The sequence below is a fragment of the Coptis chinensis genome, chromosome 3, assembly GCF_015680905.1.
Source record: "Coptis chinensis isolate HL-2020 chromosome 3, ASM1568090v1, whole genome shotgun sequence".
NCBI classification, from domain to species: Eukaryota; Viridiplantae; Streptophyta; class Magnoliopsida; order Ranunculales; family Ranunculaceae; genus Coptis; species Coptis chinensis.
The window spans coordinates 84,284,552-84,310,208 of record NC_141458.1 but is presented as its reverse complement, the minus strand read 5'-3'; the positions used below and the strand labels follow the sequence as shown (position 1 = coordinate 84,310,208).

The following is a 25,657-nucleotide window of genomic DNA, read 5'->3' as shown; positions in this document are numbered from 1 at the left end:
GGTACTGTATAGCAAATGGAGAGGAGACTAGTTTCTGGCATGACCTATGGTGCTCGGGGCCTCTTATCAAGAATGAACATGCGAGACACCTCCTAGAACATGTTGTACCTGAAGATGCAAAGGCGGCTGAAGTGATAGCTAATGGTGGTTGGGCGAGAACTATAGCTGATCTTCCGGAGTGTAAAGTTAAGAAATGGATAATGGAAACTGATATAAATTCCCACATCGATGAAGACCAGATCACATGGACTCCAACCAGTACAGGAGCATTCACGATTTTTTCCGCATATGCAGCTCTAAAAAATGTGCGAAGCAAGGTAAAATGGTATAAGATTGTATGGGGGAAGCTATCAGTACCTAATCATTCTTTTACTATTTGGCAACTTTTCTCGGGTGCGCTACCTACATAGAATCGATTGATGAATAAGAAGGTGATTGGAATTTCGAAATGTTGCCTGTGTGACAGTTATGAAGAAAGCTCTGGCCATCATTTCTTTGATTGCGCATATTCCCAACTTGTATGGAGAAACTTCAAGAAAGGTATGGGGCTTCCTGAAATTGTTAAACCCTCTCACAATGAATGGTATTATCTCATGCGCATCTGTCGAACCTCTACATTGGCAAATGAGATTATACGGGATATGATTTGTGCTAAAGTTCAAGCAATTTGGACAGAGAGAAACTGGAGACTGAAGAAACAGAGATTTAGACCGGCTGACGCTGTTAGCTTGAAGGTTCTAAATACCATGAAAATTATTTGGGAAAATCGATGGAATCAGTGAAAGAGGATGAGGCAACAAAAAGGATACTGAGCAAGCTGGGTATTAGGGTAAATTATATGAGAGAAGAGGAGACATGGGTTTAATGGAACAAGTCAGAGGACACGATACCAACTCTGAACACAGATGGGTCGGTGCAGGCAGGAAGAGCTAGTTATGGAAGTATGCTGAGAGATTGCAATGGTGATGTGCTACTGGCTTTTGGTGGTAGTTCGACTAGAATGTCTGTTCTATTTCAAGAGCTACTTGGAGTGCTAAAAGGATTGGAAGGTATTGCAGACTTGAATATCTAGCGCCTACAAGTGCAATCGGATTCTATGAGAGTCATCCAGATTATGAGTGTTAAAGAAAAGCCACCTTGGTATTGCAGGAACTTGGATGCGCATATTCAAAAAGTGGTCTCTAAAGTTTGAAAAGTAAAATTCAAGCATGTTTTTAAGGAGGGTAACCAAGCTAGCGACTACCTATCGAAAGTAAGTAGAGATTGTTGTAATGAAACCATGTACTATATCCCACCTATAGATCAAAAACTTGATGAACTGATCAAGGGGGATAAAGAATGGAAAATGTATCTCAGAGGTTGCCATTAATTAAAAGATTGGGGCACCCTTAACCCCTAGTTATTTCAAAAAAAAAAAAAAAAAAAAAAAAAAAGCATTCTCTCTCCCTAACTTTTAGTTTATATACCCCTACATTAGGCTTTTGACTGATTTGCCCTTCTCCATTACATTTGAGAGACCTCACCCTTTACTTTATGCTTTTGCTTTTTGATTTCTTCTTGATCAAGATAGGTTTTGGAGAATGCCATATTTTGTGCTAAGGGCCTCCATCTCTGGTCTTCTGAGTTGAGGGCTTTGACTTTTGACCTTTGACTTTGATTTTTTCATAGCAACGTCTGGTCTTCATAATAAGCGTGATTAAGGCTCCTTTTAGTGACAAGACGCAGCTTTCATGATAAGTGGTATGAATTTCTCTTTAACCAAGGAAATAAAAGGCATGAGTTGTCTTTTCATTAAGCGTAAGAAGGGTTGTAATGCAGTAATGTAAGGGTAATAAAGTGTACATTTGGAAGCTTATCACCCGCCCCCAAATAACTTTTTGTTTGTCCTCAAGTGATAAATGCTCAAAAAGTGCAATTTAACCCTCGATTATGCCTCTTGTTTAGCCATCTTAGTGGACTAATAATGTTTGTAAGTTATGTTTTATGATTCTATAGGTGAAGGAGAGAGTTTTGTGGAATACTAGAGAAAGGGTAAAACGGAGTAATTCGGAGCATTAAAGATCACATGGGAAGCCTGTGGACAATCATGGAGAAGGCCAAGGAATTGAAACTATTAAATATGCGACTTGGACCTATTTTAAAGCCTATTTGGAAGCCCAAGGCAAAAGGATTCGTTTCTTGGACCAAAGCCAGCAAAAGAGGATAGAAGGATAGAGCAAAAGAAGGAAAATAGACTTCCGCGTCTGGGTCGCATAGATCGAGCGTCCAGTCGCATTGCTCGCGTCTAAGACGCATGGATCGTGCGTCTAGACGCATGAAATGACACTATAGCTAATTCCTTCTCAGTTTTGGAGACGAAGTTGTACTCTGAAAGAAATTGATTTGTATTAGGAAACAAATGGCAGGTTGGAATGCTTCTAGAACTCATTGTAACCCCTATAAATAGAAGACCTAAGGTGCCTCATGTAATTTGCCAATTCACTTATACTCTGGTCTCCAAAACATGAGGCAGAGAGAGATTAATAATAAAAGATTCGGTTTTAACTAGTCAAGTCTTAATAAATTAGTCTTTCTAGTCTTATGGTCTTCGACACTTTTTCTTCTCGTTCTTCGTGTTCTTCCTTCTATATGGAAGGCTAATCTTCTCCTTCAAGGGAGGAGATGAAGCCGATGCTTAAGGTTTAATGATTCTTCTGGTTCATGGTGTTCTTCAATCAGGTTAGTTCTTTATGTTTTTAGTTATTAGTTCCATTGCCCACACCAGGGGATAGAAGTATAGAATATGGTTTATGTTTTGCAATATTAATATCATGCTAGTGTTCTTTACTTTTCTTCTAGTAGTGTAGTTATTTAGAGTTAGGGAAGTATTCTTTGTGTTGCCCTAGAAGGGGTAGCTCAGGGAGTGGCCGCCTAGGGGAAGTATTCTTTGTGTTTGCCTTAAGTGGTGATTCATTGAATGGCCGTCTTATTAGGAAGTACTCTTTGATGTTGCTCTCGATGAATACATTGAATGGCTGCCGAGATTACATAAAAGGAAAGAAGATATTAATAGCATAAACATAGGAACAAACTTAAGTAGAGTTAATTGTTAACGATGTTTAGTCTAAGAGGGCTTCACTTTCGCTCGATTACCTAATTGTAGTCTACTTGTAAGAACAACCATGAAGCAGAAGGTCATAGATCAAAAGTATTTGTGGATTCTAATCTCTTGAATTCCCTCTCTTATAAATTCTCAATAGTTTAGTTAATTTAGTTTAGTTTAGTATTAGAATCTAAAATCTCTACAATCATAGTTTTTAATCCCTCAAACCCCCTTTCCAGTCATGTCCTTCACATAACATACACTTAAAAGTGGAACGATACCCTACTCATCCTTTACTTTTTGAGGGATAATTAGGTTTTGATATGCTTCTATTTTGTTCAACGACCATCATCCATCTATATCATCTATTTACATCATCCATATACCATCTCATAAACACAAAAAGGAGCGAGTGTCAAATGGCGCCGCTGCCGGTTTAAGTTGTTTATGTTTAACGTTTCTTTCATGATTAGAATTTTGGATCTTGAGGTAATTTTAGCCGCATCATCCATCCTTTTGAGAAAGAGAGAAACTTGAAGTATATCTCGAAGATAATATCTACCAATCAGGTTAGTCGAATCTTCATTTTTTTTATTTCATTCTTAGTATAGTTGCATCATAGTTTAGTTTTATTGCTTTATAGTATAATTGCATTTAGGACCTTTTCAACAATTGAAGTTGTAAGCCAACACAACGAAACATCAAACTCTAGTATTTCTTGTCTGAATCTTGACAAACGGATTATCGTCTGTGGGCCGTGGTACTTAAGCAATCCAAGTGATTCACCATAACCCTAGAAGAGATAGCTTTAGACAACGAGCAAGATACTAGCTGCAAAGCCCGGCCCAGTTGAAGGAAATTAGTTTTACATTTTAGTATAATTTAGAATAGTTGCATATTATTTAAGCATTGTAGGATAGTTTTTCATCATTTTCACATAGCATTTTCTATTGTATGCCTCGTCGTCCATATCATCGTCTGGTAAGAATACAACAGTGGACATGATTTAACAACCGACTCACAAGAATACTAGATGAGATTGAAATAATGACCACATGCAATGATGGAGGTGTTTTGGACACCAATAATCCTGAAGCTATCCCACACATGCAAGCACAACAGAGGAAGAAGCTGAGTGATTTCTATTCACCAATCATTGGAGACCCAAAGGATATTGTTTTTCCAGAGACAGAAGCTAACCAGTTTGAACTTAGAGCATCAGTAATCTCTATGCTTCCAAAGTTCAATGGTTCAGACAATGTTCAGCCTTATGTTCACATGAACAAATTTCTAGCAGTCCTCAGAACTTTCAAGAACCAGAATATCAAGGATGAGAGTATCAAGTTAATTATTTTTCCACTCTCACTCGAAGGTAAAGCATCCGAATGGTTAACTTCACAAAGTTTATGAACAAGTTCTACCCACCCTAGAAGACAGATGCTATGCAACAAGCCATCAGCAATTTCAAAGGGAAGGTGACTGAAGAATATCATTAAAGCTGGGAGAAATTCAATAATCTGCTAGTTTCATGTCCACATCATGGTTATGATAAGAGCACACTGGCTCATTTTTTCTTTCGAGGACTTTCTACTATGAACAAGCAGATGATACAATCAATGCATCAAGGTAAGTTTACATCATTGGATGGAGAGGAAGCCTACAACTTTCTTGAGAATTTAGCTGAAGACACTCAACAATGGAGTACTAGCAACGAGGACGTAGCTAGAGTGGAGGGGGTGCCAAAGCAATTTGGTAACCAAATTCAAGAAGACCCAAATCAAGCGATGCTATCAATTATGGCAAGCCTATCAACAGGACTTGAAACTCTAAACAAGAAGTTTGATCAGTTCTCCATGAATCCTCCAAAAATAAACAATTTCCAAGCTAAACCTCAGCCATCCAAGCCTTGTTATTCCATTTGTGAGCAATGTTCTGATGAAGGCCATACCACTGAATAGTGTTCATACTATCTAGATACTAATGTAGAGGCATGTAGTATTAACTCTTTAGGAAGAAATAACCAGTTCAATTAGGGATAGAATTATTGGAAGCCACAAAATACAAATCAGTCCAGGATTCCAAAATCAGTCAAATCAGTTCCAGAATAACCAGTATCAGTTCCAAAACCGCCAGCAACCATACAAAAATCAACAGTCACACCAGAACTGGCAATACCAAGCCAACACAAACAGAGAGTTAGTACCATATCTTATGAGTGGATATATTACCCCTACGCCTCAGTCAAGCAAAGCAGTTATCCCACATTTGGAAGAAGCTATCACCACTATTGTCAATGAGCTGAAACAGACAAATCAAATAACCCAGAAGTTAGAGAATAACTTTAATGTCATTCAATGCCAGATAGGGCAAATCGCTGCCGCCTTGACAGAAAGATCGAAAGGAGCATTACCAAGCCAGTCGGAGCCAAATCTGAAAGGAAGAGGTGTCTTGCAAGTGGATAACCTGGAGATTACTCATGAGCAAGTTAATGTTGTCACCACTCTGAGGTCAGGCAAGAAAGTTGATAACAAGATTGTTTATGAACCAGGAAAAGATTCTGCGGAACCTAAGGAAACTTATGTCCCCATTATCCCACCCAGTTCTAACATTCCAGATATATCTAGTGTTGTGCCACCTACTGAAGAAACTGTTGCAAAAAAAGTTGAAGGAACTACTGTGGAAGTAAGTAAAAATAAGCCATCACGAGTGACTCCACCTGTCACTCCATTATCTGTTACCAAGCCAACCGAAGCTGAACGAAGAGAACCGATATTGAAGAATCCGCCAGCACCGTTTCCTTCGAAACTAGTGAATACTAGAAAAGATGACCAGTACAAGGAGATTTGCGATGTATTTCAGAATTTGCAGATTCATATCCCATTTCTAACCGCCATCAAGCAAGTTCCCTCATATGCCAAGTTAGTGAAAGATCTAGTGAAGAAGAAGACCAACATTCCGAAAGAAGCTTTTATCACTTAAAGATGTTCATCGTACCTACAGAATCTAGCGGTTGTGAAACTGAAAGATCCTGGAAGTCCAAATATTACATGCAAAATTGGAGATTCTTTGGAGGAGTAAGCTTTATTAGATTTGGGTGCCAGTGTGAATCTTCTACCATATTTCATCTGTGAGAAGTTGGGCTTGAAGGATTTTAAACCGACTGATGTTACTTTACAGTTTGCAGATATATCAATAAAGATACCTAAAGGAATCATTGAAGATGTTATAGTCAAGATCGAAGATTTCTATTATTTGGTTGATTTCATAGTACTCGACACAGAACCTACATCTGGTAGGCAGATACTAATCATTCTAGGCAGACCATTCTTGGCCACTACAAATGCACTCATCAACTGTCGAAACGGTAATATGATGTTATCCTTTGGTAATATGAGAGTCGAGACCAATGTTTTCCATATATGTTACCAAACCCACGGGATGTGTGTAATCGAAAACGAGGTATGCATGATTGAAGCGTTAGCACAGGATTATCTAACTCATTTATATCCTGCTGACGAGTTATTGAAAGCTCTAACAGACTTAGACTATGAGGAACTTAATGTCGAGGCAATCAATGCGATTTTGGATTCATCACCTGTCATGGATGACAGCAAGTTCAAAGAAAAGTTTGAATCGCCTATGCCTGATGGACCATCTAAAGAGCTTAAGAAGGAGCTGCCTAAGCAAGAATTGAAACCTTTGCCATTTACACTCAAGTATGTTTTCTTGGGAGATTTGGGAACCTACCCAGTAGTCATTGCATCAGATATGACTGAAGAGCAGGAATCCAGGTTAGTAGCACTTTTAAAGGAATACAAGTTAGCTATAGGTTGGACAATTGATGATATCAAAGGGATCAGCCCTATGATAGTTTAACATAGGATTCATTTGGAAGAGAATTCCAAGACTTCTAAGCAACCACAAAGGAGGCTTAATCCGAAGATGAAGGAAGTAGTTAGAGAAGAGGTCGTCAAACTCCTTGACGCTGGCATTATCTACCCTATTTCTGATAGTCAATGGGTTAGTCTAGTTCAAGTTGTGTGGAAAAAGTCCAGAACCATAGTGATCGAGAACGAGAATAATGAGTTGATTCCAACCAAGATTCAGACTGGATGAAGAGTTTGCATCGATTACAGGAAACTGAATAGCGCATCAAGGAAAAACCATTTTCCATTGACATTCATCGATCAGATGTTAGAAAGATTAGCTGGACAAGCATACTACTGCTTTTTTTATGGTTACTCAGGATATTTTCAAATCCATATTCACCTGAGGACCAAGAGAAGACCACATTCACATGTCCGTTCGAACATTTGCCTACCGTCGTATGCTTTTTGGTCTATGCAATGCACCGACCACTTTTCAGCGATGCATGCTGAGTATTTTTAACGACATGGTGGAGAAATACATGGAAGTTCTTATGGACAATTTTTTAGTTTTTGGATCATCTTTTGAGGATTGCCTACACCATCTCTCCTTAGTCCTTAAACATTGTTGCGATACCAACTTAGTTCTGAACTGGGAAAAGTGTCACTTCATGGTAAAGAAAGGGATAGTGCTGGGCCACCAAGTTTCAAAGGAAGGAATTCTAGTAGATCCAGTAAAGGTTGATATTATAAAGGATCTACCTAAACCGAGAACTGTAAAAGATATCCGGTGCCTTTCTAGGTCACGTGGGATTCTACCGTCGATTCATCAAGGATTTCAACAGAATTGCAAGACCGCTGTCACATCTGTTAGGGAAAGATGTTGTCTTTGATTTTGATACGTCATGTGTCGAAGCTTTTATGAAGTTAAAGGAAGCACTCATTTCAGCACTAATCATTCATGCGCCCAATTGGAGCCAACCATTTGAGATCATGTGTGATGCATCTGATTATGTTATAGAAGTCGTTCTAGGACAAAGAGATAAGAAAGTGCCGTACGCGATCTATATGCTAGCAAGACTCTAAATGGAGCTCAGATTAATTATTCTATCACTGAGACAGAACTCTTAGCCGTCGTCTATTCTCTTGACAAATTCCGACAATATCTGATAGGTTCAAAGGTGATTGTCTATACTGACCATGCTGCCTTGCATCATTTACTCGCTAAGTAGGATGCCAAGCCTAGGTTGATCCGATGGATACTACTTTTACAAGAATTTGATTTGGAGATATGTGATAAGAAAGGAATAGAGAATGTCATTGCTGATCACCTTTCTAGATTGCTAGTGGAGAATGCGGAAGACAACTTACAAATCTGTGAGACTTTTCCTGATGAACAGTTGTTCAGTATATCAGAAGTACCATGGTACGACCACATCGGAAACTATCTTGTAACCGACAAGGTACCATTGCATTGGAGCAAGCAAGAAAAAGATTTATTCTACTCAAAGGCCAGATATTATTTTTGGGATGATCCATACTTATTCAAGAAGAGTTCAGATCAGATTATTCGAAGATGCATCCCAGAATCGGAACAGGAATCCATTCTATCATTCTGTCATGATCAGCTTTGCAGAAGACACTTTGACCCGCAGCGTACTGCAGACAAGGTATTACAAGCTGGATTCTATTGGCCTATTCTTTTTAAAGATGCAAATGTTTATTGCAAAGCATGTCCAAGATGCCAGTTTTTGGGTAAGACCTCGAAAAGATTCGAGTGGCCTCAACAACCGATCCTTATCTCAGAAATCTTTGATGTATGGGGTATAGACTTCATGGGACCATTTCCGCCTTCTTTTAGTTACACCTAGATTCTACTGGCTGTGGACTATGTTTCAAAGTGGATTGAAGCAGTTCCGACAAAGACTGCCGATCATAAAGTCGTCGTGGACTTTCTGAAGAAGAACATTCTACCAAGATTTGGAACACCGAGAGCCATCATCAGTGATAACGGTTCTCACTTCTGTAACCGTATATTTGGGAATCTTATGGCAAAGTATGGAGTAATTCACAAGCTAGCTTTACCATATCATCCTTAGACTAAAGGTCAAGTAGAAGTTTCGAATAGGGAAATCAAGCGTATTTTGGAGAAGACAGTTAATCCTTCTAGGAAAGACTGGTCTCTTAGACTCCAAGATGCACTATGGGCATACAGAACAACATCAAAACACCCATAGGGATGTCACCCTATTGTTTGGTATATGGAAAGGAGTGTCATCTACCTATTGAGTTAGAACATAAAGCCTATTGGGCAGTGAAAGAGATGAATTTCAGCCTAGATCAAGCAGGAGAAAGGAGGAAGCTTCAGATCAGTGAATTAGAGGAATTGAGAAGTGATGCTTATGATAAGTAAAGGATTTACAAGGATAAGACTAAAGCATTACATGACAGAAGAATTATGAAGAGAGAATTTGAACCCAGACCCGAAGGTTAAATTACAACTCAGCCTAGAAATTTTCCTAGAAAGTTGAGATCTAGATGGATTCGGACCGCTTTGTAGTAAGACATGTCACACCTTTTGGAGCTATTGAAGTAGAAGACATAAAGAGAATGACTCATTTCAAAGTCAACGCTCATCGACTGAAGCCTTTTCTGGAGTTACCTATTGGAGACGTGGATGCCGTTTTTCTTAAGGATCCGGTTTATCAGATCACTGTTGAAGCGGAAAATTGGGGTAAGTTACCTACACACCTGAAAGATTACATTCTATGTCTTGCTGAACCTGTTACTCTGTCTAGTTTAAGTTTTTTGCATGAGGAAGCCAAGCGTCATAAGCTTGACTCCTTAGGATCTCATTAGTATAAGTGTCACTAATAGCCGAGCTCTCAGATTTTCATAACTTTATCCTTTACTGAGAGGAGTTGCAAGCGTCGGAGTCAAAGTCTCATAACTCTAGTAGACCGAGTATAAAATGTCTATAGGAAATAAGTATGTTGTCAAGAGATTAGACTCAAAAGTCTTGAGAATCTGACTTTAAAAGACTCAAATTACGTCTTGGGGATCTGACGTAAAAAGACTTAAAAATTTGTTTCTTGAACTAATTCTTGATATTCGGCATCAATGGTAATATCCTACCTTTTTCTCATCCATTTCATTTATTTCTTTATATATTGAGGTCATTGCATGCATAAGTAGGGGGAGGGTGTACTTGAGAAATGAATTTCAAAAATTAGTTTTCAAAAACAAAAATATTTTTGTTTCTATATCAGCAGCATGAGAAAAATGAATTTTAATGATGAGTTTGGGATATAAATTTTATGCTGCTTAGTGTTGAGTTTGATAGATAGTTGATATTATTGATTTTAGTACCGCTTAGACTATTTATTATGCTCGGACATAGTTCTTGTTGATAGAATTCTTTATCAAGGCACCACCATAATACTTGGTCAGTTTTGTGTACGTTTGCTAGAAGAGAGATTTAAACCCATAGTAAACTGAAAGTAGAATTTTTAGACTTAACCCGTGAGACTTGAGCTTTATACCCATTCTTTGGAGAGTTCTTATGAAAAATCCAAGTCTTAGTGACTCAACATCTTTCAGTTCTTTATGTCATTGTAATATAGTCTCATTATTTGTTGATTTGGTTAATCAGGCAGTGACATCAACTGGGGAGATAGCCATTAGGTCTTGTAGTCTATTCGAAATAGAGTATCATACTGATAAGTCAAGTAGTGAACCCATTCAACCTTTATCCCACCTAGTAGGACCATCATGTTAAACCCTTTTAAGCCTTACAATAAGCCATTTTCTTTCATAAAACCCATTACCCTTTACCCAACTCCAAACAAGGAGTATAGCCAAAGACCTTTATCAGCCATACCCATATGTGTCTGAGAATATGAGGGGCACAAGGAGGAAGAAAGAGCACAAAAGGAAGATTACAAGGATTATCAGAGAGATACAAAGAAGACCATCATTATGTTCAAAGTGAAAGAAGCTAGTGGAAAACAAGCATATCCAGTACTAATCAAGGATATACCAATTTAAAAAAAAAAAAAAAAAAAAAAAAAAAAAAAAAAAAAAAAGTTTAACAGAATGGATGGAAAAGCTAAGACAAAGGAAGAATTTTCTCTGCAATACAGAATTTGAAGAAATCTTGCAAAGAATGAAGCAAAACACTAGAAACAACCTTTGAATCCTTTTTACCTTCCCTTCATATATCAATACCCAAGCCAAGTTACGACCCATGACTTATCACTACAGTATGTTACGAAGTCTAGAATAGGTGAGAGGATGCTAAAGTGAAGGACCCGACACTTCATATGTGATTGACATTCTTTCCATGAGACTACTGTCATATAAAAGTCTATTTTTCAGGGTAGTATGTGGGATGTTCGTATTCATTATTATTTTCCCCATATACATGAGGTAAAATAGTATACCATCTTAAGAGAGATTCTTTTCTGAGAGTATGACCGGTGAGGATTGAAAGTCGAGATTATCTGTCTAAAGGTAAACTAGGGATTCCATTTCTTGGATAGGAGAGTATAGAAGATTGACTAAGTACACACATAATCCTTGATTGAGAATTTTGTCAATTTTTACTATCTCTCATCATAATCTATGAGTCTTTACAGCAATGTAGTTAGCAATGAAGACCGTCTGTTAGAGTAAGCACTATGTGGGTAAGGAATTTCTCTCTAAAAAATATTATCATTCTTGAACATGTTATTGATTGATTTTGTGGGAATATCACCTGAAAACCCTCACAAGACTATAACTCGTCATTTTTGGGGAACTTAAAGGTTTAAGGCCTTGTTGCATATGGTAAATGCAATCGTGATGCCTGCGAAAGTGAGTTAGGATTTTATTTTTGTTATTAGGATGTGATTTTGATCACTTATATATTTTTTTATCTTATTTGCTAAAAGACTAGAAAAAGGCTAGTTGGGAGTTGTGATAAGTGCTCAAAAAGTGCAATTTAACCCTCGATTATGCCTCTTGTTTAGCCATCTTAGTGGACTAATAGTGTTTGTAAGTTATGTTTTATGATTTTATAGGTGAAAAGAGAGTTTTGTAGAATATTAGAGAAAAAGGGGTAAAACGGAGCAATTTGGAGCATTAAGGACCACATGGGAAGCCCGTGGACAATCATGGAGAAGGCCAAGGAATTGAAGCTATTAAAGATACGACTTGGACATATTTTAAAGCCTATTTGGAAGCCCAAGGCAAAATGATTTGTTGCTTGGACCAAAGCCCACAAAAGAGGATAGAAGGATAGAGCAAAAGAGGGAAAATAGACTTCCGCATCTAGGACGTATGGATCGCGCATCCAGACGCATTGCTCGCATTTGAGATGCATGGATCGTACGTCCAGATGCATGAAATGACACTATAGCCAATTCCTTCTCAATTTTGGAGACGAAGTTGGACTCTAAAAGAAGTTGATTTGTATTAGGAAACAAATGGTGGTTTGGAATGCTTTTAGAACTCATTGTAACCCCTATAAATAGAGGACCTAAATGCCTCATGTAATTTGCCAATTCACTTATACTCTGGTCTCCAAAACTTGAGGCAAAGAGAGATTAATAATAAAATATTCGGTTTTAAATAGTCAAGTCTTAATAAATTAGTTTTTCTAGTCTTATGTTCTTCGACTCTTTTTCTTCTCGTTCTTCGTGTTTTTTCTTCTATATGGAAGGCTAATCTTCTTATTCAATGGAGGAGATGAAGCCGATGCTTAAGGTTTAATGATTCTTCTGGTTCATGTTATTCTTCAATCAGGTTAGTTATTTATGTTTTTAGTTATTAGTTCCATTGCCCACACCAGGGGATGGAAGTATAGAATATGGTTTATGTTTTGCAATATTAATATCATGCTAGTGTTCTTTACTTTTCTTCTAATAGTGTAGTTATTTAGAGTTAGTGAAGTATTCTTTGTGTTGCCCTAGAAGGGGTAGCTCAGAGAGTGACTACCTAGGGGAAGTATTCTTTATGTTTGTCTTAAGTGGTGATTCAATGAATGGCCGCCCTATTAGGAAGTACTCCTTGATGTTGCTCTCTAAATACTTTGAATGGTCACCTCGAGCTTACATAAAAGGAAAGAAGATATTAATAGCATAAACATAGGAACAACCTTAAGTAGAGTTAATTGTTAACGATGTTTTAGATCCAAGAGGGCATCGACACTTGCTCGCGATTGCCTAATTGTAGTCTACTTGTAAGAATAACCATGAAGCGAAGGTCATAGATCAAAAGTATTGGTGGATTCTAATCTCTTGAATTCCCTCTCTTATAAATTATCAATAGTTTAGTTAGTTTAGTTTAGTTTAGTTTAGTATTAGAATCTAAAATCTCTACAATCATAGTTTTAATCCCTCAAACCCCCCCAGTCCTGTCCTTCACATAACATACACTTAAAAGTAGAACAATACCTACGCTTCTATTTTGTTCAACGACAATCATCCATCTACATCATCTATCTACATCATCCATATACCATCTCATAAACATAAAAAGGAGCGAGTGTCATCAAGCAAGGATGAGAGAAAAAACTAAGATCACAAATGAGTGATTTATCATAAATTATACTAATCTTGTTTCGCTGAGTGCGATTGCACTGACCATATGCAACAAGGCCTTAAACCACTAAAAATTCCCTAGTGGATGAGCTTTAAGCCTCGTAAGAGTTTTCTAGTGAAGGTACTCACAAACTTCTTCTATTTAGTACAAAGGTTCTTATTTCCTTATTTATTCTCCGAAGTCTATACATCTCATTAGCGGGGAATAAGGACAAGCTTCTTTGAACATAGAATAGCATATGTACAGTAATTTATTCACCTAAAGATAAATGTCAATACACCATAACAATAAATGTCAATACACCATAACAATGATTGTCTAACAATTGCAATTTCACGTTTGTAACACATATGATTAATAAATTAATAATAGTTAGTCTTCCGTTACAATGTTACTTAACTGTTAGTGATTTACATGAATTATTTTGTGAAGTTTATCGATATATTAGCTAACGGATGCACAAGTGTGACCAATCTTAAAATGTAAATAGAAAATTTGAGAACGAATTATAAAAAAGCAAAAGAAAAAGGAAAATTTAGCGGGATGTTTTTCAACTCCCGCTCAGGCAAGGGGTCAACTAGGTCTCGAGTAAACAAAAGGGGAAAAATGGGTGAAGTGTTGGTGCTGGTTCTCGCTACCGCCACCAATAGCCAGATGAGGGTTTTTTTTCCTTCATTTTCCTTCTCTTTTCTCCTCTATCTTTCTCAATTCATGACTGATGAGATTTATTTTTTGGTCGATCTACTAGGGTTTTTCAAGTTAGTTGCTCGAGCATCCAAAAGGACAGATCTTTATTCATTATTTCAACACAAAATTGCTCAATCTATGGTAGAAAGCCTGCTTTAACCAAGGTAAAACAAATATTTAGGGTTTCAATTTGGTTTTGGCTAAGCATACAAGTGTGTGATTTGTTTCATTTTAAATAGTTGTTTGTTGTTGTTATTTAACCTTATACTCGGTCATTAATTACCAGTTGAGATCGTGTTTACTTCGAATTAGTTCAATATATAATAATTATTATTATGCTTTAGTGTTTGATTTTCTAGTTTTAATGGTGTTCTTGTATTTATCCTGTAAAGCATGTAAAGAAACCAACAAAGATAATTCCATACAACAAATATAATACAAGAACATTATGCACAAACAAAAAAAACGTATCTTCTGGTCGTTGGAGTTAATTTGCAGTCTCGTTTAGCCACACAAAGTCCAGGTCTAGCATCAAGTTAATACATGTTGGTTCATGATCAAGACACTTTATTGGAGAATTTTCTGATAAACATTCTAAGATGTCAATGTCAGTAGATTCCAGAAGTCCTTTTCCATTGTCAGTTAGGTTATTATTTTGGGTCCAGTGTCGATACTCAATCTTTTCTATAAGTAGATTAAACTCTTTTATTGTTGATGGACCTTTGCGGCATTCCAAACCAGTCTCATTCACTTCCAGAAGTGGCTATCTAATAGGAAAAAGACAATTTCTTTCCTGAACAGAACTATCATCTTCAACAGAATAAGCGTTGGTTTGCTCCATATTATAGTCATTAGCTATTTGTCAGACTAAACTGATTCAGAAACTTTGCAAGGATGTAGAATCATTTCCTTAAGATTAACGTGTGCTCTGAAACATAATTTTTATTGACAAAGTCCAATATGAGGATGAACTCTTATTTTTAAAAGCCCTGCTGGAAATTAAATTTGCTTTAGTGACTAGACCATATTCATGTATAAGACTAAGAACCTATCTTGTTATCTACACTACTAAAAAAACTGCTTTTTATGACAGCTTTTAGCTGTTGTGACATTTTCTGAATGAAAAAATAGTCGTCATTACTGGGCGTGTCATAAAAAGTCAACCAAAATCATCATTAAATTTATGATGGTTCATAGAAAGACGTCATAAAAGTCCCTCCCATTATGACATATGTTAGTCTTTAAAACGTCATAGTTGGTAAATTTTATTATGACGCCTCATATGCAACCGGACATAAATTATAGTTTCAACCGTTAAGAAATTCACAATATTTACTAACACTTCACGACAAAACCGTCAAAAAATGCCCATTGTCTATTGTGTAACCGTCATTTTATGGAAGAAAAATGCTTCAACAAAAAGTTTACACTATCTTCTAAAACCGTCATCTAAATCTTTTATTTTTTTTAAAAAAAATTATATTATTTATATTATTATTATATTTTTCCTGCCAAAGATACTACATAATAACCTGTAATTCAATGCCTAACCTGTAAACTTATTTCACCAATAAAACAACTACAAAATTCTCAAAAATAAAATTAGAACATTCACAATAACCTCAACCATATATTTTTAGCTAATATCATTTCGCATGTACTACATTCCAATATTTCAAACCATAACATGACAAGTATGCAACTTTGAAATTTTCATTAATATATAGAGTGAATAATAGTAACGAACAAGTATACATCGTTGTAATTTTTTTGAAATGACCAATAACTAACATTGTAAAACACTTTTCCATTACATTCAGTGAGGCCAACAAATTATTCATTACCTAGCTAGACCTAAACAAATCACGTTATGCTCAGGTCATCCATCTATCATTGAAGATTATCCCATTCTTGCATGCCAATTACGAGCAATGGCCTGCACACAATGTATACAAGCTAGGGAACTTGATCAATGATGCCCCCAAATAATTTGCAAAAACCTGCAGGAGTTCCCAAGATAATAATCTAAGTTGTTGACTTGTAGTTAACAATGAACTTTTACAATTAAAAATAATTGAAAAATGAAAGATAAGCACATGGTTTAGTATAGTAAAATAATAATATTCACATGGTGTTAAGTAAAGAGCCCATTTGTTAATTAATTTAAATCTATTAGTCATGACAAGTCACTACTGAACAAAAGAAAATTACAAAAGGTCAGTGAAAGCCATCTTACTAAGAAATAATGCACCCATTATAAGTGCAAAGTTTGGTATAAGCAATAACACAATTTGATACCCCTGATATTAAGGACAAAGAAAGTAAAGAGGAGAGTATGGTTATACTCACATAGATAGATAAGGATATTTAAACTTTGGATCCGTGACTATAGTGTATATGTTCTCCCAAGCTTAGACTAGGTAACCTTTACACAATCACTTTGTACCTACACAATGAAATATATCTTAAGCTTACTGGCCAACTAGCATATTATACCTTGAATGACCGAGAACTAGTTGCTAAGAACCAAGTTATGTATCATTAAGACATGTTTTGAAATATAGGTGAAGTGGCAGCTAGGATCCATGTTGCACTCTTTCCAAAGTACACCTAGGAAGAAACAAAAAGTTGGCTAGTTGAGTACTTAATTAAGCTATCTCTTTTTTCTTCATTAAGTGGAATACATCAAGTTAAATTATAATGCAAATTTACATGTGTATCTGTGTAGGTTGTGAGAGTGGTGTGAGGTTAGATCTTATGAGTAAAAAACACATATAAGTAAAGGCTTCGTACAAGGTCAAGAATATTATCCCATTCGTACATACCAAATAGTAATGGCTTTGCACAGGGTAACAAGTGACAATTCCTAGACTTGCATGCAATAGTTCCAAATAGCATCAAAATTTGCAGTTAGTGTCAATTTTTATAATTAAAAAAAAAATAACACATTGTGCAAAGCTTCGTACTCTGAGATATATATATATATATATATATATATATATATATATATATATATATATATATATATATAGAATAAGAGCACATTGATCTAAGCAAGGGCTTTCCCAAATTGATCAAATAGAAGAAATAAGTCTTAACAACCATCTTGATGAAAAAAAAATTCCTTAAATATAAAATATTACCAACAAAAACAACATTGAAATAATGAAAAAAATCGTACTCAGAGCCTCAATTTATAAGGAGAGGACACAAGGAAAAAGGAGAAAAGAATGCTTACTTGTCCTCTGCACTAGTCAAGATTTTCTTCTCTGATTTGTTGAGGATTCGGAATCAAGAAGATGACTAGACCATAGAAGCATAAATAAGAAGCATGTACGTAAGAAATTTGGTTTTCCTGATTTCCCAAGCAACAAATTAGTCGATTCAAATGAATCAATATGATTAGACCTTGCCACTGTTGTGCAAAACGTCCACATCGGGTGATGCCCGAACCTTACATAAGATCCCCAAATTTGTAAATTGCAAAATCCAAAATCAATTTATGAGAACCACTAATCCAAAGAAATTAAGGTTTTTGAAATTGGGAGTTTTAATTAGGGGTTGTAACCTAAAATCCAATATATTGCCGCAGTAGTTAAAAGTTATTGTAATAATCCATAAGGAACAGTGAGTCTTACCAACATATATTTCAACATGCACATCCAGAAACTATAAACACAAGAGAACTAATACAACAAAATAGTTTTTCCTGTATAGCTGGTTGAACTACTAACATATGTGCTGAACAATACCAAGTCAAAGATTTACTAAAACACTTAGCGAATAATCAAACTAGTGCACTGACCTTCTAAATAGTATTTGTTCTTACTTTGATTCCATAGTATATAAAATAAATCAGCCATGTCGGGGGTATTGGCATACTGATTGAGCATACTACCAATCAATGTAATTCCTACAGATTGCAAATAGATAGATTAAGAAAAACAGAATAACATAATCGTGAAGTCTGCGTATTGTGACAAACTGGTTTGTTGTAGCACAAGAAACGAAACAGAAGACTAGAATTGCAAAATCAACAACAAGGACATACTCTCATTAAAAAAAAACAAGTCTATTACAATACAAAAATATTCCTTTCTATCACCCCTAATTAAAACAATCACAAATCACTTAACTGAATAGAAAAATCATTCTAAATTCCAAGACAAAAGCATAAAAATCATAGAATTGAGGAAAATGGGGCACCTTTAATAGCTTCTGAAAGGAGTGGGAAGAGAAGTTCTGTGAATAGATATCAACGAAGGAACAGCTAGTTCGATTTCTCGATTTGTTAAGGTCAAGTTCCTTTTGATGTCGAGATCGATCTTCAATTGAAGTTCCAGATTTCAATTTAGAAGTAAACACATAGATGACTAAAAAGAACCATGTTGCCCTAGGGCATATTCGCGATGAAGAAGACAGCCAAAGTGTTTGAAATAAGGGCCGCTCTTGTTCATTTGGTATTATTTTTTTAATCATGGGCCGCTCACTACCAGTGGGCCGTGGTATGTCCAATTTGCCTGGTTTAGAGAATATTGACATTTTTTTTTGCCTGGTTTAGAGAATATTGACATTTTTTTGCTGATCAAGTTACATATTTATCTGTTTTTTTAACAAGATGTTGACGGTTTAATTGAAAGCTAAAATGGTCCAACAACGACGTTGCCCAAAAAATTGTGGAAGGCCTTGACGGTTTATTATATTGCTAACTTTGACTATTTTAGAAAATCCGTCATAAAATTATCATATTTTCTTGATGCATGTGTCATACACGACATAATGTTACAACAACCATTATAAAATCATCATATTTTATTGACGTTTGTGTCATACATGACATAATTTTGCAATAGCCATCATAAAAATATTATATTTTCTTGACGTTTGTGTCATACATGACATAATTTTGTAACAGCCATCATAAAAATATCACCAAAACACTTATCTTGACAATTTTTAACAAAGCTGTCAAGATAGATAAAAACCAAGCGTCATAATATGCCTTTTTTTTAGTAGTGCTACCAGCCCATTAAATTGCATAATTTAGTTTGGAATGATCCAATTTGAATTAGTTTATTGTTAAATAATGGATGTGTATAGATCTGCAAGCCAAGTTGATTTCATATACTCTTAAGTAGTGCATATATAACTATACCAAGGTGAATGGTATAGTTATATATGCCATCAGTTATCAATTTCTATGTGCATTAGTGAGTTAGGAATTAATAACTACACAAGTTTAGAACACAGTAGATGACGTATAAGTTGCATTATTTCTTGATCATCCTTTAAAGACTTCTCTTTAATTTCCAGGTTGTTCATGGTTGCATATGATTAGAATTTGTGCTAGATCAATCTTTTGTGTTAGATCTTGTTGAATAGCCATGGATTTTTTGGAGTTCAAGAACTGATTGAGTACAAGAGAAACTTTAAAGGCTCATTTAATACCTTAGCTCTTATTGCATTATATGTTGGTGTGAATCATGTCTTTGCAAGGCTGCTTATTAGATGGTTCAAGGCTAGGTTGGTTCATCTCTACACTTTTATTGCTTGTAAAAGGAGGAAAAGTATTGAAGCAGTAGTAAGTGTGAATTTTCTTTTTCAAAATGCTTAAATTTGCTCAGTTAAAACTCTTAACTAAATCTTTTTGTTTTCAGCGTGGTGAACAGTTGAAAGGGCATAAGCCGAGGTCATAAAGTTGATAGGCTTTCGACAGGTCTACGCTAGTCGCCATATGTAAGGTGGAATTGGAAATGATTGGGCTGCAGGTGTGGGGAGCTAGAGGTAAAATAGCTAAAGCTGGATTCTTATCATTTATTACAGTGTTATTTCTGATCTTATCTTGTTTATTGCATGCTTTAATCTTCTTCATAGAAAACTGATCACCTCAATGTGATTTACTTGAGCCTAATAGTAGACTTGCATAAATTAATAGATGGCATACGCTAAGTTTCAAGCAGGCCCATCCCATAAACTAGCCTATTATTCATATATTAGTTTGAAGCTTGGTGTGATGTTGTCTGTGTAACTATTTCATATAGTCAACATAACGTATCAAAAACTAATTTGTAAGCTATCATTTTAATTTAAATGAGTATTTGATTTAATTTAAAGGGACGTCCATTCCATCTAAAACAATTATGCAATTTCTTATCTAGTTTAACCTTGTTGATAAGTAAGAAAGATGTACGTGTTCTTAATCATAAGGTTAGTTTTTCATTGTAATTGGACCCTTTTTGTTCTTTGGCACATTTTACTATTTGTAGCAATGTTCATATGTTTTTATTTTCATTTTTTCATCAGCATTACATGCGAGACAAACTGCATTACTGAATTGGCGGGCTCACTGATGTTGCTTGTTGCAACTTTAGCTGGCCATCATATGGGGGAAGTTATTTCATTACAAGTTGTGCCACATGTACAATCTCAGGTATGTATATTACTAAATATCCATGACCTTGTGAAAGTGTGAATTTAATTCTTATTATCTATCACAAATAAAGATCTGAATCTTGCACCACTAGCATGAGTAAATGCAAAGACTGAATTACCTAATGATATCCTCGCCAGTCCATCTATGCCACGCATTGTGTCAGACAATACCCCATTTGGGTTAAGATTTATTGTGGTAGTGTGGAGGTTTGGTTCTTTTGCATTGGACTGCTTTATGTTTGTACTAAACTAGTAAGAAAGCCTAGTCTTCCAGCAAGCCTATCCTTAAAACTTGTCCATTTCCAATCATTGAGAAGTGTTCTTAAATCTCCTTATTCCTTTCCTTCCCAGCCCCCTCCCAATGTATGAAGAAATTTCACATATAAACTTTAATGATATCATAAACTATATATCTTTTGCGCCTTAATTATCTATTCATTGAACATTGTTGCATTTCAAAAAGGTTTTGCGCTGCACAAATTAAATGTTAAATAGTCCAAAGGGATTAGAGATAAGCATACGTCTAGATTTCGATAAGGTGGTCATGTTTTGCTAAAAGGATTTCTTATGAAATCAATATGCAAAAGTTCACAAAGTCATATAGATAGCCTTGATCTAACACTGTAGTCAGGATGCATATCTTTGTAGTGATGCATATGTAGTTAGTAATGTTGTGGCCTTAAGCAACCAAATTAAATAATAATTCTTTGTCTATGAAGCATTCAAATATTGAATTTGTGATGTATCATTTTTAGATATTTGAACAACTTTTTGTGCAAATGGAGAGTAAGATGCTACTTGTCTTGAGAATCGAGGCCGACATTAATAGGATTGTTAAACTTAAAAAGTAGTTATTCTTTTCTCTTTATTGGTGTTTATCGTTTTCATTGTACTCTTGGTATCTCCCCCCTCCCTCCCTCCCCCCAAAAAAAATGAGTTTTTTGGTGTAGTACTTGTTAACATATATTAGCTAGATTGTGAACAAAAACGTATGTGATCACCACTAAAAAAAGAATAATATGCAGGCCATATTTCTGATTGGACCATATATATATGCAAGCCACTGAAAGACAAATTTAATTTTGTTTCCTAATTCGTTTAGTGGCTTGACTGTATTTTCTAGCTTCTAGATCAGTTCTTTCTATACGCTCGCCTTCGTTTGCAAAATTAAGTAAGCTAACCTTTGACTTATTACTCCCGGCATTTTTTGGTAATTTAATCACAAGTTCTATTGAAACTTACTTCAATTTAAGATGTTATTCCTACTATGCTTTATGCATGCTTTGTGCAATGGTTCTTAAAATCTCTTATACTTGTTTTATTTCCAGGGAAATAATATACTAGGTATTGCGTTTGGTACGGGATTTGTGCAAAACTTGTGAAGGTGTTTTCCGAGAAAGGATAAGCTAGCTACTCCCTAAATTGACAAGTTCGGTAAATATGACGTACTAATCGCAATTTTTTTAACCAAGCAATAGTATGTACAAAATGAACCATTATTACCCCAAGCAACATTGTTTCTTTGAGTTTCTGTTTTGCCATCTTAATATCTAGGTCGTGCCCATGATATATACAAACAATGTATGGAATAAATTAAGCTACTAAGTGGTTACCCTTTTTATAGGCCATTAACTGGCTACATACTTATAGTATAAAATATACATAGTTTTTTTAAGCAAATTATTTGGTTAAGGAGAAAAATATACATTGTTAATACCTAGGTTGATCTCCTCTTTCAAATACATGAGCAATGTATGAAATATGATACTAGTTGGATGTATGGCTACGTTGGTTGATTCTTCCTTTCTCTTTAGCATTTAAAACTAATAAGAACATGGACTTTCCAAGAACCAGATTGCATTTAATTTACAATTTACTTGACTGTGAGGTAGTTGTTATTGGTACAATTTGATATAACTTACTATTGAAGTAGTACACCTATGCTTGGTTGTTATGTATTTTTCGATTCGAATTTGCATTTAACGCACTTTATAAGCAATTAGGCTTTGGGTTGAACTGTTTATAGTTGCACTTGATTACTTAAGCACATATATACTTGGTTCAAATAGGGGGTTGTAAATATGATTGAAGAAGACAGTGCACCTACTACTTGTGTTGAAATAGCCTTGAGGGTGTTCTGAGAATGCTAGCTACTTGTACAGCAGTCTGCTCAGGGGATGCACTGATTTTGAGCACATTTTTATCTTAGTTGGAGTTGGATTTGGCCAGGACAACCTACATGGGATAGATAGTACTTTGTATGTTTTCTAATGAGGCCAAATTCATTGCATTTGGAGATTTGACCACATCTCTGCTGCTTCTGCGACTGTTGGAGGCATCGAGGCCATTCACCCAGTAGCTGGAAATGTCAATTTTGCAAGTGCAAACGTAGGCTGGTCTTTCACACTGCATTCATTTTCCAAGCTGTATGTTAAGCTCCATGGGTTCCCATTTGATGCTGCAAAATTTGCTTCTCGTCTCTAGGGAGATATATACTATTATCCTGATACCAGGGGGTTGACGCTTCAATAATGAAAACTGCTACACTTTGCAATGTGAACTATGATGAAGATATTTACATACTAATGCCTTTGCTTTTCAATACTCTCCCTGTTGTCAAGATGGCAACAGAGCCATTGAACCCGAGCGAGTTACCGAAAATGGTTGAGGGTCTCAGGAAGATCAGTAAGAGTTAACCTTTGGCGACGACCAAAGTTGAAGAGTCAGGGGAGCACACTATATTAGGTACCAGTAAGTTATATTTGGATTGCATAATAAAGGACCTTAGGGAGCTCTATTATGAGCTGGAAGTTAAAGTGAGACTCAACTGTATATCAGTGTGTGCTTGTGTTTTCTAGACATGATTTTTGGACTTGAAGTTTGACAACTATATGGTGTTTTTGTAGGTGGCTGATCTGGTGGTCTCATTTTGTGAAACGGTGGTGGAGTCCTCATATATCCATGAAATGTTTTGCTAAAACACCCAACAAAGAGAACAAAATCACTATGGTAGGAATATATTTTTCTTGTTATCTTTTGAGTCTGTTAGTATATGACATGTACTCTTGTAATTTGTTCTTTTTATACCTCAAATTGCTGAGCCTTTTGAGAAGGGACTCGCAGAAGATATTGAAAATGGTATTGTAAGCATTGACTGGAATAGGAAAACAATTGGTGAATTCTTCCAGACAAAATATGATTGGGATTTGCTTGCGACACGGTCTATTTGGCCTTTTCGGCCTGACAAGCAGGTATGTTGTTTCTGGATTATGAAGTAAAACAGAGTCTAGGTGGTTTGGATTAAGTTTTGCTATCTTAGTGTGTTTTTGCTCTTTGGATTTTGGGATCTGACTGTGTTGCTCACTTCAGGTTCCAGTGGGGGGCAAGAGAAGGACCCCTTTGTGATAAGCCCATCAGAAATGTGAAATTCAAGATTGTTGATGCGAAGATCGCTCAGGAGCCCTTGCATAGGGGTACTAGTCAGATCATTCCCACTGCCCGAAGAGTGGCCTATTCTGCTTTTTTGATGGCAATGCCTAGGCTTATGGAACCTGTTTATTATGTAGGTAAGTCATTTCTTTTTCTTTTTCTTTTTTTTTTTATGGAAACAAAAAGGGCTATGAGCAAATACTTGAATTTCACTCCGTATGTTATTTTTGCTAGCCAGTGAGTTTGTTAAGCTTTCCTATGTATTGTTTCAGATATATACAAACCCCGATTGATTGTGTATCTGCAATCTACAGTGTTATCTCGTCGTCGTGGACACGTGACAGCTGATGTCCCTCAACCGGGTACCCCAGCTTATTTAGTCAAGGTTGGTGGTAAACCTAGTTTACATTGACACGGGCACGCGTGTCAGTGTCCGACACGGATACGGGGTGTCGGATACGGGGAGCAGTTGATGATCGATACGGGGACACGGATAGGAATAATTAATTAATTTTTTAATAATTATAAATTTATTAAATTAGATGGTAAATCAGAAATTCGAGGTAAATTAAATACAATATGTGTCCGTGTGTGTCCGACACGGATACGGACACGGACACGTGGATACGTATCTGACACAGGTTTTTTTCAAAATATGGCGTGTCCATGTAACCTAGTGGTAAACTAACTTTTACTATACATAAATGAGCTACGTATACATGAACCATAATTGTATACTTCTGCCTCCATAGCATGTTCTATTTTTTTTGTTAAATCATGCATTCATGTCGTACAGACCTTGAATATCTTTTCCTTTAAGTACACCTTATTACAGTGTTATAGTGTCATTGTTAACCAGGGATTTCTTGGTCTTCAAAAAAAATTTAGGCATTTTTACCAGTCATAGAATCTTTTGTGTTCGAGACAGACTTGTTGTACCATACTCAAGGCCAGGCGTTTTGTGTTTCTGTGTTTGACCATTGGTTTATAGTTCCTGGTGATCCCCTTAATAAAAATATTGTTCTCTGACCTCTTGAACCTGCTTTAATATAGCACCTTGCCAGGGAATTTATGGTAAAAACGAGATATGACATCGCAAGGTATGGTTTCTTTTAGCACAAATTTTGTTACATGGGTCTGTCCAAGCTCCATCTCTAGGAATGGTGTTTTACTGAAATCTTTGTTGTTTCTGGCAGGGAATGAGTGAAGGTGTGTGCATCAACAAATTCTTTGATGAATCCATGGTGGTGGAACTCGCTCAACAGGCTGCCGATCTTCATCAGCAGATGTTGTGAACATTGCTGAAACACCAAGTCGAGAGCCGGTCACTTTACCAATCTCCTATGGGTTATGTTCAGTTAACTAATTTTTGTTACGTAAGCTCATTTTTGATATCTTGCAATCCCAAGGTTATGATGTAAATGACCTGTATATGGCTTTCTTGTACAAGCAGAATGGGGGCATGTTGTGTCTTCTACAGTGTATATTGTTACTAGTGTATGCCCGTGCTATACGGCACTGTTTCAAAACCCACCCCATCCGACCCAATTTAAATTTCAGCCCAGCACGCCAACAGAAG

General features: G+C 36.1%; 1 protein-coding gene and 1 long non-coding RNA gene across 47 annotated transcripts; one reads left to right on the top strand and one right to left on the bottom strand.

Annotated features, from left to right (window-relative positions):
- The first annotated feature begins 13,961 nt into the window (after positions 1-13,961).
- Positions 13,962-25,611, top strand: LOC147511191 (110 kDa U5 small nuclear ribonucleoprotein component CLO-like). Of its 46 annotated transcripts, none has more exons than XR_015219231.1 (11): positions 13,967-14,190; positions 14,279-14,381; positions 19,714-19,798; positions 19,875-20,001; positions 20,521-20,647; positions 21,978-23,394; positions 23,556-23,900; positions 24,019-24,215; positions 24,351-24,463; positions 24,967-25,178; positions 25,275-25,611. XR_015219231.1 is itself a non-coding variant. In XM_086602956.1 (9 exons), exons 5-9 carry the CDS (start codon positions 23,845-23,847, stop codon positions 25,279-25,281), a joined length of 420 nt encoding a protein of 139 aa, XP_086459082.1. In that variant the 5' UTR covers positions 13,972-14,381; positions 19,875-20,001; positions 20,521-20,647; positions 21,978-23,394; positions 23,556-23,844; the 3' UTR covers positions 25,282-25,611. The 46 variants fall into 46 exon arrangements, 2 of the variants coding, with proteins under 2 accessions (XP_086459082.1, XP_086459083.1); XR_015219262.1 differs by lacking the exon at positions 24,351-24,463 and having other exon boundaries at positions 13,973-14,190; positions 21,978-22,083; positions 22,719-23,394; positions 25,132-25,178; XR_015219257.1 differs by lacking the exon at positions 19,714-19,798 and having other exon boundaries at positions 13,962-14,381; positions 21,978-22,078; positions 23,556-23,658; positions 23,838-23,900.
- LOC147511192 (uncharacterized) lies at positions 17,541-19,523 on the bottom strand. The gene is made up of 2 exons (XR_015219272.1): positions 18,424-19,523; positions 17,541-17,670 (listed from the first exon to the last, which is right to left on the bottom strand). It is a non-coding gene; the product is annotated as an uncharacterized LOC147511192 (long non-coding RNA).
- Positions 25,612-25,657: the final 46 nt, after the last annotated feature.